Below are 14,941 nucleotides of genomic sequence, written 5' to 3'. Positions count from 1 at the left end.
CTAGAGGCTTCAGAGGACTGTGAGGTGTCTGCACGCACCTTAATGGCTAACCCCCTGTGACCCAGGTCTCTGTCCTCAGCAGGAGGGTGTGACTCTTTTCCACATCCATGTCCCCCTGACCATTGAGGTGAGACTTTTCTCCCGGCAGGAAGTCAGGAGCCTCCTCTCCTTCATTCTTCCTGTGCTGCTTCGCCATCAGGGTGACTCAGCCCCTCAGCCTATCTGTGACTTGGTCCCCTGCGGCCATGGGTTGTCAGCAGGGTGAGGACACCATGAGCAGCCAGGCATCTCTTGGAGACCCTGTTCTTGGAGGCAGGACCTTTTCCGTGACTCCCCCTGCTCTGCATCTAACTCACTGGGGGCCCTTGGAGACGTTGGGCAATTGTCCTCACCTTTCAGGGCCTTAGTTTTCCCATCTGTAGACTGGAGCTATTAATCCTTAACATTTTCAGGACTCTTCTTGTGTTTACTGAGTTCACTGGGCAGGGTGGGAGGTGTGGCCTGGCTACACTCCACCCAACCATAGCCCTGCTCCCCTGTCAGTTTTTCCTGTAGCCCCAGTTGGCCTCCCTCTCCCTCCCAGGCAGGTTTCCCGAGTAATTTGGAAGAGAAGGGTAAAAATCAATAATGGGCTGTACCTTGCCTTGTTCCATGAGCAGTGGGACTCTGCTTTATCTCGGACTTGGACGAGGAAATGGCAAATATCCAATACTCTAAGGATTAGGAGTCATCACATCCATCCCTGTGCCTGGATTTGCATCCCCACATGAAAGTGACAATGGGAATTACTCAGAAACTGCCACTCCCCTTTAGGGACTTTGGGGTCAAGGGGAAAAACAAATACCCGGATAGGACTCATTATAGGCAGGTAGTATGCTGACTGCTCCCACAAGGTGCTCTGGGAGCAAACATAGATCCATTCTACAAATGTTGATTGAATGCCAGGGCTGGGGGTTCAAGATGAATGGCTCCACTCTGTCCCCAAAAGATTAAAAGCAGAGTAGGTGATTATAATGCAGGGTGACATGTGCTGTGAGAGGCTAAGGAGGAGTCCCAACCCAGTCTGGGCAGGCGACATGGTGAGGAAAGCTTTCCTGGGAAGGAGGTGGCATTGGGGCCAGTGAGTTTCATCTGGAAGGATGAGGAGGCCAAGTGGGTGGGATTGGGGACGTCATTCCTGGCCGAGGGTGCAGAATGTGCAAAGGCTGGGAGGCGTGAAGCAACATGCGGCCTGCGGGTTGGGCAGGGGATGCTGGGTGAGCCTTAAGAGGTAAACACAGGCCAGTCATCAACAGCCTGGAATGTCAAGCTAAGGAGCGAGGCTTTTCTCCTGAGTGGAAAGTGACTCAGGGAGGAGTGTGAGGAGGGGCGAGATGGGAGCATATTTTCATTTCAGAGGGGGGCCTTTGGCCGTGGCAAGGAGAGTGGATGGGAAGAGCAGGCCTGGAAGCAAGGAGACCTGTGAGGAGGTGGAGGAGGAGGAGCCTGAGAGAAGGTGAGCTCTGAAGGAAGTCTGTGGAGAGGATGGAACTGAGAAACATGAATAAGGAGGTGGAGCCATTTAGCTGAGTGGTTGGGTGTCTGGCATGTGTCAGGAGTTACATGTATGATCTCATTTGGTTCTCCCAATGATCCGATCCTATTAATGTAGGGACTGCTGTTCCCATGTCACAGATGAGAAAACAGACTAGGAAAGATTAAATAATTTGTCCACTGCCATTTAGCCAACAAGCTTCGGAACCCAGGCCTGTCTGCCCACGAAGTCCCTTTGCTGCTCTATGCTCTCACGCAGAGGGAGGGGGCTTGTCTGGCTCACAACTGGCCTCCCCCAGCTCCCTGGTGACCCCATCCTCAAGTCGTGCCTCCCTTCTGGTTCTTGCTGTTCCTACTAACTCAGTTGGCAACACGGAGGATCAGAGTTAGATAATAGGAGGGACTTCCCGAGAAGCCGTGGGAGGGAATGGATTTTCCTTTCCTACAGATGTTTATGAACATTTCTTTTCTGGTGGGGGAGGAGGGTGGGTGTGATGGGGACGCATAACCACCAGCTGTCTGTGAGCCTTGGCCCTTGTCTGCCTTGGCTGTTGTCTCTCTTGGCGGTTAAGCTCTGTGTGACCCATCTTGGCTAGAACATGGGGAAATCCTGTGGCTTTGGCCGGGGTCACTTGTGGGGCTGCTGGGAACAGAAGTGTTGAGCCTGACACACCGTCTATGATCCCCGGTTCTAGGCCGGCCTCTGGGCTTCAGTCTTCTCTCCATGGCTGTCTTCCTTCCAAGCGTGGGCCTCCTTGCCCAAGATTGAAGCATGGGTTCAGTGGTCCTGAGTTGTGGGCTGGCTACACCTCAGCGCTGCGGCAATGGAAGAACACAGGCTGGGGTCAGCGTGCCCTGGGTGGCTTCCTGGAACTGCTGCCAGCAAGACCATATTGACCATCTAATGAGGCCTGCAGGGGGGAGGGGGGAGGAAGGGGGGCAGCAGCTTGGCAAGGATCCAGGCTGCAAGTTGAGGAAGATGGTAGAAACGCTTCTTCTACATAGAAGGGGTGGGGGGAGGGGAGGGATGGAAGTGGGAGATGGGAATCTGAAAGTCTTCTGTTTAGAGCCGGTAGTTGACTTGGGGAGGGTGGTCTCATGGCACAGGGAGAAGGTGTGGCTTATGAAGAGAGGATAGTTAGGGACAGCTAGGGCCTTGGAGAGCACCGATGGCCATGGCTGAAGGTGGAGAGAGGAGGGAGGACGCAGGGCAGGCTGTGGAGCCAAAGAAACAGGGAAGGACCAGCAGAGGAGGAGGAGGTGGGGAAAGACCCCTTGGATTTAGCCAGAGGGCACTTACTGTTGACTTGGTGAGGGGTCTGGGTGGAGTGGCGAGGACAAAGCCAGGGGCAGAGGAGAGGGGGAAGACCCTGTTGTTCCTCGTGCCTGGAGCTGGGCTGAGCCTCTTGGAGGAAGGGTGAGGCCCTGGGTGGTGGGGAGAGCCCAGCAGGGTTTGGGGACCTGGGGCGTGAGGCTCAGCTGAGGGCTGGGAGGGACATTTTGGGAGTGTGAGCTGGTCACAGGGGAGGCATGTCTGTGCTGACTCCTGAAAGTCTTGGGGAAGGCTTCTTGGAGGAGGTGCCCTCTGAGCTGGGTCCTGGGCGTGAGGAAGGCTTAGGTGTTTTAGACAGAAGGAAGAGCCCATGCCAAGGTGCAGATGGTGGGTGCAGGCACTCGAGTGTGAGGGCCGAGGCTGCCGATGGAGGTGGTAGCCCTGGCGCCAGGGCCTTGGGGGCTGGGGTGGAGGGTTTCCAGGCACTTTCTCACTCATTTATTTATACCCAGGTGGCTCTGTTCTCCACTGGGGGAGCTCCTTGTGGTTCGGTGTGATTTCTGTTTCCTGTTTGCTGGTCATTATTCACCTCTGGGTCTGGGCCATAGGAGATGTCTAGCAGGGATTTATTGACTGGACTGCACTCCTTCCTCCCTTCTTGCCTCCGCTATCAGCCTAGGGACTCCCTAATTGCTGAAATTAGGTCTTTCCCATTGGGGAATCCTAAGGATGGAAGCCATGCTTTCCACATTAGCCTGGATGCTGGGGTCTCCTCCATCAGATTGGGAAGTCTGGGAGGGGCGGGGATGTACCACTCCTATGAGAATTGGGTTCCTGCGAGTGCAGCCTGTTTCTCCCCCATGAGGCAGACTTCTGCAGGTGGGAGCCCTGTCTCCTCACCAGAATGGGGGCTCCTGAGGGTGCAGCATGTCTCCAACACAATCCCTGGGGTTAGACCAGGCATTATCCCTGACGGTTCCTAGGCATCCTCCCTCCTGCCCGCCCTCCTATGTGCCCGCCCTCCTATGTGCCGGAGAGATCCTGCCCCAGGGGTGGCTTGTGTCCTAGTAGGGTATGTAGAACAGGGGGTGGGGCAGGACAGGATGGCTGCCTTTGAGAGGGGAACAAAGGACTCTGTTGTCCCAACCCCCCCTCCCCCTCCCTCAAGGAGCTCTGGCAGGGTCATCTCTCTGGAGACAGGCCTCCTCCTTCCTGGGGCTGGCCTTTAGTCCCACTTTAGAGGAACTGCTTGTTCCATCCCAGGAGACCTGGTGCCAGACAAGGCCCCCAGGAGGCCAAGGCCCAGGGACTGGACCAGCTAGGTCCCTGGAGTTCTATATGACTGAAGTCATCACAGCTACGGAGCAGCTTTCCCTCGGCCTATGTCTGAGCTGGGCCTGGCTGAGAACACAGCCAGTCCAGTGGGGCCCGCTGTACCTGGAGAGGGCTCTGTCTGTCTGGAGAGGGATCTGTCTGTTGGTCTAAAGCAGCGGTTCTCAACCTGTGGGTCGTGACCCCTTTGGGGAGTCGAACGACCCTTTCACAGGGGTCGCCTAAGACCATCGGAAAACACATATATAATTACATATTGTTTTTGTGATTGATCACTATGATTTAATTATGTTCAATTTGTAACAATGAAATTGGGGGTCACCACAACATGAGGAACTGTATTAAAGGGTCGTGGCATGAGGAAGGTTGAGAACCACTGGGAGAGTGTGGAGCAAGGCGGGGTGCTGTGGCTGATGTCAGGCCAGCGGGAGGCAGGACTCTGCACTCAAGGTCTGAGCTGCTCAGTAGCCGTGCAGGGTGTAGCTTCTCTCTCTGGGTGCACCCAGAGGCCCAGAAACTGGATGGGGCAGGAGGCCCCTCCCCTTCTGGCCCTTAGCCTCTAGGTGTGCTCAGAGAGAAGGGGCATACTGCTTCCTTTTGCAGCTCCCCGCCCCCCCCCCCGCCCCTTCTCCTAGCCTGTGCAATCAATGGCCATCCGTGTGTTTTGGAAAAGGACGATGGGAGAGGGTAGGGAGTGGACAGCTGGGATGCACCATCTCAGGAAGGTCCCAGAGTTATGCCCTAATGCTTACTCATTGCCGTGTGACATTGGGCACGGCATTTATCTTCTCTGGGTCTTGCATAAGGCCCCTTTCCTGTGTTCTGTTAGTGTGTTTTGGGGTGACCTTTCTTCTGGAGGACCAGAAGTGGGGGAGTGGGCAGCTCAGGCCTCTGTCACAGACCTGGGGGCTGAGACTGCCAGGTTGCTGGGCCTGGGTGATATGGGTGGTGCTTTCTCCAAGTCCTCACCTCAGCAGCCTCCCACCTCTCTAAGCACCTGCATTCTCTTTGCCCAGGCTGTTCGCTCCTCACGGACACCCTCCCCTGGGTGTCCGCAGGCTCCTCTGTGATCTGATTAGCATAGATTAGAGGCTGATTAGAATACTGGGTAGGCTCTAGCAAAAACCAGATTTCCTGGTTCAAATGCCAGCCCTGCCCCTTACCAACTGGCTGACCTGCCCCGATGACTTAACTCTTTCTCTGCTGCAGCTCCCTGGTCTGCAAAATGGGGTAGTAATAGTGCCTGTACAGTAGGTTGCTGAGGGGATTAAATGAGTTAAATAACATGTTGTGCCCCCTGCCCCCCCCCTGCTTTCTGGCACTGGCCCACCTCTCTGTGTGGGTCTTGGTTATTTGCACACGTGTGGATGTCCTCTCTGTGAGGCCAAGGGCACCTCGCCTGGGTCTGTTGTCCCTAGCACCTGTGCGGACCTGGCATGGCACTGAGCTCCATAAATATTTGTTTAGTGAACGAAGGAGGCTGAATGTAGGTATTTCACTGGGAAAAGATATACTTGGAGGGCGGGGGCGGGGTGTAGGCAATATTGTTGGTGAAAACAATGGGACATCACTGATGACGCTGAAATGTCTAAAGGTGGCCCCGAGCCACAGGCATTAGGTTATTCTTGGTGACCCAAAGGGTGGAGGTCACTAGATGAAGGGCTTTCCCTTGCTGGGAGAAGGTGTTTTCTGAAAGCCAGAGCTACCTGGAAAGGGGATTGCTGGCTCATTCAAGCCTCAGTGCCTTTGTTCCTGCTGCTCCCCCCTCCCACCTAGAATGCCATCCTCACTTCTCTCTGCTTGTCCAAATCCTATTTCCTAAATAAGTGCCCTATCCATGGAGCGTCCTTTCCTGGCCCTCAGAGGGTGGGCTAAATTCACCACACCATCGCCATCCTCAGACATTACTGAGCCTTTTCTGGGTCTGGGCAGTGGTACGGGAGAATGGGTAGTTCCTGGTTAGGATGGACATCTGGATCTGGCTACAGTCTATCCAGTGTGGTTTGACCTGGCATGAGGAGGGGACCATGGCTTCCGATGACCCACTGTTGATCAAGGAGCTCTTTATGCAGCTGGAGAGCACAGAATTCCCATTGGCTTCCACTGGGCAAGTACCCAGACCCACCTAATTACTGGGGACAGAGTTCTGGGCATTGCATCCAGCAGGCTGAGGTCATAATCAGCTAATTAAACCACCCAAGAATTTGCTCCTTGGCCAGAGGAGTGGAGGGAAAGGGGGTGGGGGACGGTGAGGCTCAGAACAGATGTGAGAATGAGAGGGAAGCTATGCAAGGGGGGTTCAGACCCTGGGCCTGCTGTGCACAGCTGGAAGGGAAGCAGGAAGGGGAGCAAGGAGAGAGATAAATGGGCAGATGAGAGAAGGTCCCATATAGAGACATCACCAAAGTGACATGACTCAGGGGGAGGGGTTCTGACCTGGGAGACAGGACCCCATTTCTCCACTGTCCCTGTGATACCATGGAAGAGCTGCTTTTCTCCTCTGGGCCTCAGTTTCTCCATGTATCAATCTGGAAGTAGGGGAGACATTGGCCCAGAAGGTGTCTAGGAACTTTACTTTTTTTTTTTTTTTTACACAATATATTTTTATTGATTTCAGAGAGGGAGGGAGAGGGAGAGAGAGAGAGAGAGATAAAAACATCAATGATGAGAGAGTCATTGGTTGGCTGCCTTCTGCATACCCCACACTGGGGATCGAGCCCACAACTCAGTCATGTGCCCTGACAGGGAATCAAACCATAACCTTCTGGTTCATACATAGGTCGACGCTCAACCACTGAGCTATGCTGGCCGGGAAGAACTTTCCTTCTTGATTCTAGAGCTGGAAGGGGAGAGGGCGTTAACAGCAGCTGTGCTCTAGCGTGGCCTCTAGCATCCCTGTCCTCTGGAAGGAGCAGACTGTATACCGGTCTGATCCAGCCTGAAATTGAGTTGCTGTTGGTTCATCAGAAGGCAAGACTGTGGTGGCAGCAGGCAAGCCCTCGGCCTCGGTCATACCCTTATCCCTGCCCTGTCCTCATGATGGTCCTAGCAAATTAGTGTTCTCAGTGAGCGACTATTTGAGCCTGCACAGTGTCTTTTCCAACAGTCCAGTAATTTCCCAAGTAGCACCCCCAGGTGTGTGGAGATGGGGCTCCCTGAAGTTAGAGCCACGAGGTTTGGAGTATGGATTTTAGTCAGACAGACTTGGCTTTGCTGTCCAGCAATATTGCTCGCTATCTCCAGGACCTTGGGTGAAGGTATTAAAGTGTCTGGGCGTCAGTTCAGTGGTGGCTGGGAGCAGAGAGGGTAAGGCCTTGATCAAAAGTCATTGTTATTATTCAAGACCTGGAGTGGATCTCAGCTTTTCTGTCTCTGCCCCCCTCTCTCCAACCTGTCCTGGACTGTGCACACAGCTGGGTGTGTGGGGGCGGGGAGGGGGTTGATCTGGGCCGGAGGAGCCGCTCACGTGATGGCAGGAAAGGGAAGTGAGATTGCCCAGGGTGGGAGGGGTGGACCAGAGTGGTGCTGGGGCAGCCTGGGGCACCGCCCTTTCAGCCCCTCACCCATGGCTGATTCTCTAGGAGGAAGTGGGGAGAACTTGGGGTGCAGGAAGCTAGGAGCATGGGTGGGCGTTGTGGAGGGCCTGAGGCCTCTCTCCCTTAGCTCCTGCCCCCAGGTGTCAGTGAGGAGCCCAGATCCTGGTTTTCTGCCAGGGAAACCAGCAGATCCCTGTTTCACACACTCAGACAACAACCCTTCCTGCTTCCCAGCCCCTAGCAGGAGGCGCCTCTTGGAGCTGGGGCACTTGGGAAGCATCGCGCCTGCCTGCCCAGGTCTGAGGTCTGCCCAGGTCTGCGGAGGTCAGGAGGAGAGGCAGCAAAGGCAGGGACGAAAGCCACCTTCCCTCCCCCAACTTCTCCCCAAAGCTCTGGGCTGTGACAGCCAGGGCCTCTGACTCTGAGGAAGCTGTTACATAACTCAGCACGACTCCCAGCTTCCCTCTTTCATTTCTCCCCAGAGGGCCACGGAGGAGGTGCAGCTCTGCTGGGAATTCCTGGGCCCGAGAGGTCCCTGTGACCATCCCCCTGCTTGGGGTGGTGGTAGGTGCTGCCCGTACCATTTCGAGAGGAAAGCTGTGTGCACTACCCTGGTGCAGGCCACTGGCGTTGTCTCCACGCACTGCCCCGTTTCCCACACTCCTGGGAGCAGACCACAAAGGGGAGAAGCCTCAGTGGAGGAAACAGGCAGAGTCCTGAGATAATTTGCCTGCAAAGTGCCCCCAGAGGGGCGCTTCTCTGAAGCCAGAGGAACAAATAGCCAGCATTTTTCAGTTTGTTCCATTCAAGTGCACAAATATTTCTCAGTGTTTGTTGGGTGCCAGGCCTGTCCCTGAAGCCGTCTGTGGCATCCAGTGAGTGTTTGGGCCCGGACAGAGGAACTGGGGGCAGGTTCATGAGGAGACACTGGGCTCAGCAAACTCACCATTGGAAACCTGGGTCCGTCCCAGTGGCATGCCTCTCTGTCAGTGGGAAGCTGATTGAAGGAGCAGTCTGCTCCTGTCTCCACTTAAGAACATGCCCTTTCTCGTAGGGTGGGGTTTGGCCCTCCTGGGTCCTGGGGTTGGCAGGGAACATCTAACAAAGAACACCCGCACCCCACCCTACAGGCCAGGGGTTTCAGGGTTGGCTTATACCCTTTCTGTTCAGCCACCGCTGCCCTCCCAGGGAGGTGCCCATGAACAAATACTTCTGTGAGTATCTGCCATATTGCAGGCTCTGGGTTGGGCACCTGAGGTATGAAGAGGAAACTGACAAGTCTTGGCCCCCGGCTGCTCATGTCTTTTGGGGGAGAAGAACTGGATCATCACCGCACACTCTACAAAGTGGGGCAGTGGGAATCAGTTTATACCAGACAGAGCAAGCCCAGTGGGTAAGGGTCAGAGGCAGCCCCTCAGAAGGGAGCCCGCTTTGGAGGTGAGCCAGAGCAGACACTTGTCTTGGTGGGGTTTGTGACCGATGTTTTCAGCCAGGACTGACTTGCTTCATCAGATACTTGAGCACCTACTATGTGCCAGGCAGCGTCAGGCACTTGCTTCATCTGCTGTTAGTAAGCGGTGTCCTGGATCTGCAGACTTCTTGAGGCCACAACGTGTAGAGCAGCGGTTCTCAACCAGTGGGTCGCGACCCCTTTGGGGGTCGAAAGACCCTTTCACAGGGGTCGCCTAAGACCACCAGAAAACACATATATAATTACATATTGTTTTTGTGATTAATCACTATGCTTTAATTATGTTCAATTTGTAACAATGAAATTGGGGGTCACCGCAACATGAGGAACTGTATTAAAGGGTCGAGGCATTAGGAAGGTTGAGAACCACTGATCTAGGGTGAAAGTGGAAGTTCTGCCACAGGGCATCCAGTGCGTGTTTGGACCCGGACAGAGGAACTGGGGGCAGGTTTATGAGGAGACACTGGGCTCGGCAAACTCACCATTGGAAACCTGGGTCCGTCCAGGTCTCCTCTGGTTGGTGGAGGGCAAGGGAGCAAAGGCTTTTCACTGGCCCGAGAGACCCTGCGGAGGTCTGATGACTGTTCCCAGGTGAGAAATGACGTGAAATAGCCGGGAAACCATGAGTATGAGAAACAGCTCCAGGCTTGGGGCTGTGGGGACATGTGTGCTGTCTCTGCACCTCGGAGGGCCCAGGGCGGTGCAGATAAGCATAGATTGCCTTCTCTCCATCCACCCCCCCACCCCCTATTAGTAGCTTTGTGTCTGTGGTGAGTTCAGCCTCTGGGCATACATTTCCATGCTTTCTCTGTTCTGTCTGTGCTAATAAAAGCGCCCAGCACATTAGTAGGCTGATTTTATTATGGGTCTATTTAGCCCCAGGGCAGTGGAAGAAATCTGGAAGCATTTTAAAATTCAGTAAGAATAATTTTTTGCAATCTTTTTTTTTTTAAATATCCAAAAAATGACAAAGATGATCACATGGCATAACCAAGTGGTTAATATGCACATACTCATTTCTCATATTATTTAGAGTGCTGACTTCAGCAACAGCAACTCAGCATGGGTACTTGAAACAACCCAGCCATCTCTGATGTTCACCATTTTGCAGAGTCGATTTTGCAAAAGAAAAAAAAAAAGTAAACGTTTTTAATAGGAAGAACTTTCAAACACAGAACCATGACCCAGTCCCAGACTGAGCCCTGACCCTGAACGCGGACTGACCTGGCTCCCTCCAGCCTCAGCTTCCTGTGGAGTGTAGAGCTGGGGGAGGGGTGTATGTGCAGGGAGCTCTGTGCAGAAGAGAAATCCTAATCCTAACCCTTGGGGTACCCACCCTGATGTGATGGATACGTGTCCCCATCACCAAAGTGTTTTTCTTCTCTCCATCCCATGGCTACCAGCTCAGTCCAACCCCCACTTCTGGCCTGGACTATCGTAGTCATGTATTCTGGCTGCTGTCCCTCTGCTCAGTCTAAACCAGTGATGGAGAACCTTATGAGCTCGGCGTGTCAGCATTTTGAAAAACCCTAACTTAACTCTGGTGCCGTGTCGCATATAGACATTTTTTTTTATCTTTGCAACCATAGTAAAACAAAGACTTATATTTTTGATATTTATTTTATATATTTAAATGCCATTTAACAAAGAAAAATCAACCCCAAAAAAATGAGTTCGAGTGTCATCACTGGTCTAAACCCTCCAAACCCTCCTCTTGTTCTGAAATTCACATCTGACCCTGTTCTTCCCCAGCTTAAAACCCGATTAGCTGCTCCCCATTTCTTATAGGACAGTCCACATTCTTCAGGTGGCCCTGGGGGCCCTTCATGGTCTGTGCCAAAGTCCTTCCCACACGCCTTTCCCAGCTCTTCCAACCACACAGCCAACCCTCTGGCTACACTGACTTTTTGGATGTTCCTCCACAGCCTCTGTACTTTCCACACTTCTGTGCCTTTGTGTGAGCCAGGCTCTTTGTCTGGCATGCCTTCCTCTCCTACTGATGAAATCTCCCTTATATTTTAAGGTTCAACTTTATGTCAACACCGTTCAATTGGACATGGTGTACTGGGCACCTGCTGCGTGCTTGGGCATGGCGCCTTCCCTTGGTTCCTCCCTCCCTGCCCGGGCACCCCTCCTCCACGCTCCTTCAGGCCTTGCAGGCTTCCAGCCTCCATGACGGGTCGTTGTATTGTAACTGGCTGTTAACATCCCAGTTTCCTGTGCCAGAGGGCAGATGTGTATTTGATACCTCTTGGACCCCAGCAACTGATAGGGGCCTCAGATCAGCGGGGGCCAGAATTGGGTGGGGAAGTGAGTCAGAGAAGATTCCCTGGAGGAAGTAGCCCTGAGCTGCTGACCCAAAGGAGAAGCGCCCTATCTCTCTTTTCACTTCCTTCCTGGCCTTGGTGCTGAAAGAGAACGGCTGAAACTGGGGAAAGGGAAATGTATACATTTTCAATGAGGGGTTGGGAATGCCTAGCCTGGAGATGATTCCATGAGGCATATGCCCCCTCCCCCAACCCCTCCCTCTTTCCTTCCACACACATTTTCTGGACCGCTAGGACGAGAAGAAGGAATGTCCTCAGGAGCCTCGTCTGTCTGTTGGGCTGGAGGCAGGGCCTTTGTGAAGGCGGGTTGTGCTCAGATCGCCTCTGGGCCCTTCCTCCAGCCCAGTGGCGGGTTCACCATGAGGCTGGTGCAGCTGCAGCTTCAGGCCCTTCACGCTCCAGGGCCCTTTCCAAGGCCCAGCAATGCGTCTGCATGCCCAGGGGTTTTGTGAAATGTGCAAAAGGGAGATTTTTTTTTAAAGCTTTTTTTAAAAAGGGGGCTTCCAAACTCTGTGAGCTTCAGGACCATTCAAGCCTGGACCTGTGCCTGCTCTGGCTGGTGGAGCTTTGTGCCAGGATGTTGGTGCCACGTTGTTGCATGACAGGTCTCATCCCACCGAGTGGACCTAGTCATCGGTTGGCGCCCTCCCTGCTGAGCCAGTTCTGGGGCAGGCCCAGCTCACAGCTCCTGCTCGCTGTGCAAATAAGAGCCCGACCGGAAAAGGCCTCTCTGCCCTCAATCTTACTCATCTGCTAAGTGGACATAATACCTACCCAAAAAGGCTGTGGGAAGGTTTAGATAACGTATGGGAGATAAAGCTGCCTGGACAGCCCCAGGCTTGTCGTGGGAGCTCAGTAAATGGTGGGAGCTCGATGGAGCTGGCTCAGGGGAGCCCACCCCTTCCACTGGTACGGAGCTGGTTCACCTGTGGATTCACCTGTGCTGTGCCTGATGCTGGCGGCTGGGGATCCAGCTGGGGGTGGGTGGGGGTGTTAAGATGTGCTAAGAGGGTAAAAGTGTTTATAAGCTGTGAAGTTCAGCTCCCTGGGAAGGCTCAGGCCCTTTGGTGGGAGAAGGGCAGGATGGAAGTCCGGACTGACCTTCCTGCTCCTGGGCTGGGGTTGGGCATTGGGGCTGAGTGAGGAGCCTGACCTGTCAGTGAAGTCCAGGGGTGGCTGGAGTGGGGGATGGGGTGGGGAGGGTGGGTGGTGGACTGAGCTGACCTTTTCTGCTTCCCCCAGCAGTGTCGGGGAGGGTTACTGAGTGGTGGTTGCCTCCTGTCCCTCCCAACCTAGTGCCCCCTTCATGATGGGGAGGGAGGAGACTGGAGTGGGGGGGGCTACGAGGAAAGAACATGGGCTTTGGGGTCAGGCCAAATTTCAGATCCCACATGCCCATGACTTGTTATGCCTGTGAACACGAGCCAGTTGTGCAATCTCCCTGAAACTCAGTTTTCTCATCTTTAGAATGGGGATGATAGCATTCTCTCTCTACCCCAGGGTTGTAATAAGGCTCAAAGGAGATAATGTAGGGCTTAGCACAGTGCCTGGCACAAAAAGTTGCTCAATAAATGTTGATTGTCCTTTTTTTTTTCTGTCCCAGGACCCTCATCAACCTGTCTTGCACTTTACTCTTTACCCACATTTGGACTGTGGGCTCCCTGGGGGCAGGGGTTATGTCTTGTTCTTCCATCATTATGCCCCCAGCTCTGGCACAGTACCTTTGAAACACTTTGAATTGGTTGGTGAGAAATTGCACTGGCCCAAAGAAAAGACAGAAACTCACTGTGCACCTACTGTGTGCTCCTGCTGAGGCCTACTGTGTGGTCTCTGCACTGCGGAACTCAAATGGCCCTTGTGACCTGCTGCAGAAGGGACTTCGTTTTCTTTTTTCTTAGCACCCCTGAGTGAATCATTATGTAGTCAGCATCGTCCCCACTGGAATGCACGCGCCGCTGGAGCTGTGTTTCCAGGCCCCGGTGCCTGGTACAGGAGGCCTGTATACATTTTTGTTGAACGAATGGCTGTCCTTTCCTTTCCTTTCCCTTCTCTGAAGTCAGGCCTGGTGTCCCGTCCAGCCCAGCCACTTTCTAGTTGAGGCAAGTCACCCTGCCACCCTCAGCTTCAGTGTCTCCTTCTTTAAAATGAGGAAAATAATGGTCCCAGACAATCAAGTGCTCAGCTGTGCCTGGAACAAGGTAGGCGCCCAGTCACGTCAGCTGCTGTTTTCCCAATGATCTCGGAAGTGTCCTTCCAGTCCTGACCTTCAGTGACCTCACTGCCTCTGGCTAGGAGGAGACTGGGGAGAACATTCCTTTCCTCCGACCCTCTCTGCCGGCCTCACAATGGATTTGGAGCTCTGTGCAAACTGTTTATGTTTCCCCAGCAGAGTTTATTACCCAGCCCGGCCTTCTGCAATTAATTACAAGCAGAGCAAATAACTTGTCCCTGGGAGGCTGGGCTTGGCATAAACAGTTCTATCTAGCCAGGGGCCAGCCCAGGGGCGAGGCTCTTCCCTCCAGCTCTTGGAACAGACTGGGGTTGGAGGGTTAAGGCTGGGAGGGTTGGGTGGGGTTGAGGGCCAAAGAGAAGTGCTTTTCCTGGACTCCTCCTTAGCCCTTGAGGGGCTGGTACATGCTTCTCTTTGAATCTTCCTAATTGCCCCATAAGTAGTCCCTGTTTGCAGGTGAGGAAATCAAGGATCAGCTAAATGAAACAACTTGCTCCAAGCCACACAGCTTGCAGGGGATGCAGGAGGGAAGGTTCACATGGTGGCTGTGTCGAAAAACAGACTAAAGAAGATGGCTAGAAATTGGGAAATCACCGAGGGATTGTTCATTCATTCATTCCTTTTGCTGTGGGCCGTGGGCAGGGCACCAGGTGTTCCGCTGGTGGGGTCAGACTGGACCTGGGTTCAGCAACCTCAGTACGTATTTGGGTTCTGGCTAGGAAAAAATTCAGAGCCAAGATTCAAACTATAAGAGAACATTTATTTGGAAAATCACAGAGGTAGAAGGAGCAATTTATAGGGGGAAAATGGGCTTAGAAAACAAGTTATAGAGGTAAAGGAAGGGCTCAAGTAGCTTGGGAGGAAGCTAATGTAACTCGCCTGGGGGAAGGAGAGGGGGAAGGCAAAGCACAGGCGGGACAGTGTGGGACAGTGCAGGACAGTGTGCTGGGTCCTCTGGCCTAAGAATTTTAGGGGTGGAGGTTTTAGGGAAGCTCCCAGGGGAAGATCTCGATAGAACATTCAGCAGCTTTCCAGGTGTGTCCTTTCAGGGTCAGGTCTCCACTGATTGATTGGTCAGCACCAAGGCAGGGGGTCATTATTCAATGCAGCTGGTCCTGAGGTCAGCCATGGGGTCGCTGGTCTGGTTTCCTGCTTTTCTGGGCCTGAGCTGAAATATAACTGAGGCCTAAATGTATCTCTAGGGAGGAAGGATGAGGGCTCCCACTGTGACCATGCCTG

General features: G+C 53.6%; 1 protein-coding gene across 5 annotated transcripts in view; it reads left to right on the top strand.

Moving 5' to 3' along the window:
* ARRB1 (arrestin beta 1) overlaps positions 1 to 14,941 on the top strand; it is a 71,806-nt gene that overhangs the window by 1,951 nt on the left and 54,914 nt on the right. Inside the window, exon 1 of one of the 5 annotated variants that reach the window (XM_023744218.1) lies at positions 1,170 to 1,495. The exons of 1 other annotated variant lie outside the window; for it this stretch is intronic. In XM_023744218.1, coding sequence (XP_023599986.1) covers positions 1,374 to 1,495 — 122 coding nt within the window. In that variant the 5' untranslated portion in view covers positions 1,170 to 1,373. Of the gene's footprint in view, positions 1 to 1,169; positions 1,496 to 14,941 lie in introns of those variants that run through there. 3 more of the 5 variants (XM_023744217.1, XM_023744214.1, XM_023744215.1) reach the window with 3 other exon arrangements.

Source organism: Myotis lucifugus, unplaced genomic scaffold (assembly GCF_000147115.1).
Source record: "Myotis lucifugus unplaced genomic scaffold, Myoluc2.0 scaffold_437, whole genome shotgun sequence".
Classification (NCBI taxonomy): Eukaryota; Metazoa; Chordata; class Mammalia; order Chiroptera; family Vespertilionidae; genus Myotis; species Myotis lucifugus.
The sequence above is the reverse complement of the archived record's forward strand: the minus strand, read 5'-3'. Positions and strand labels throughout refer to the sequence as shown.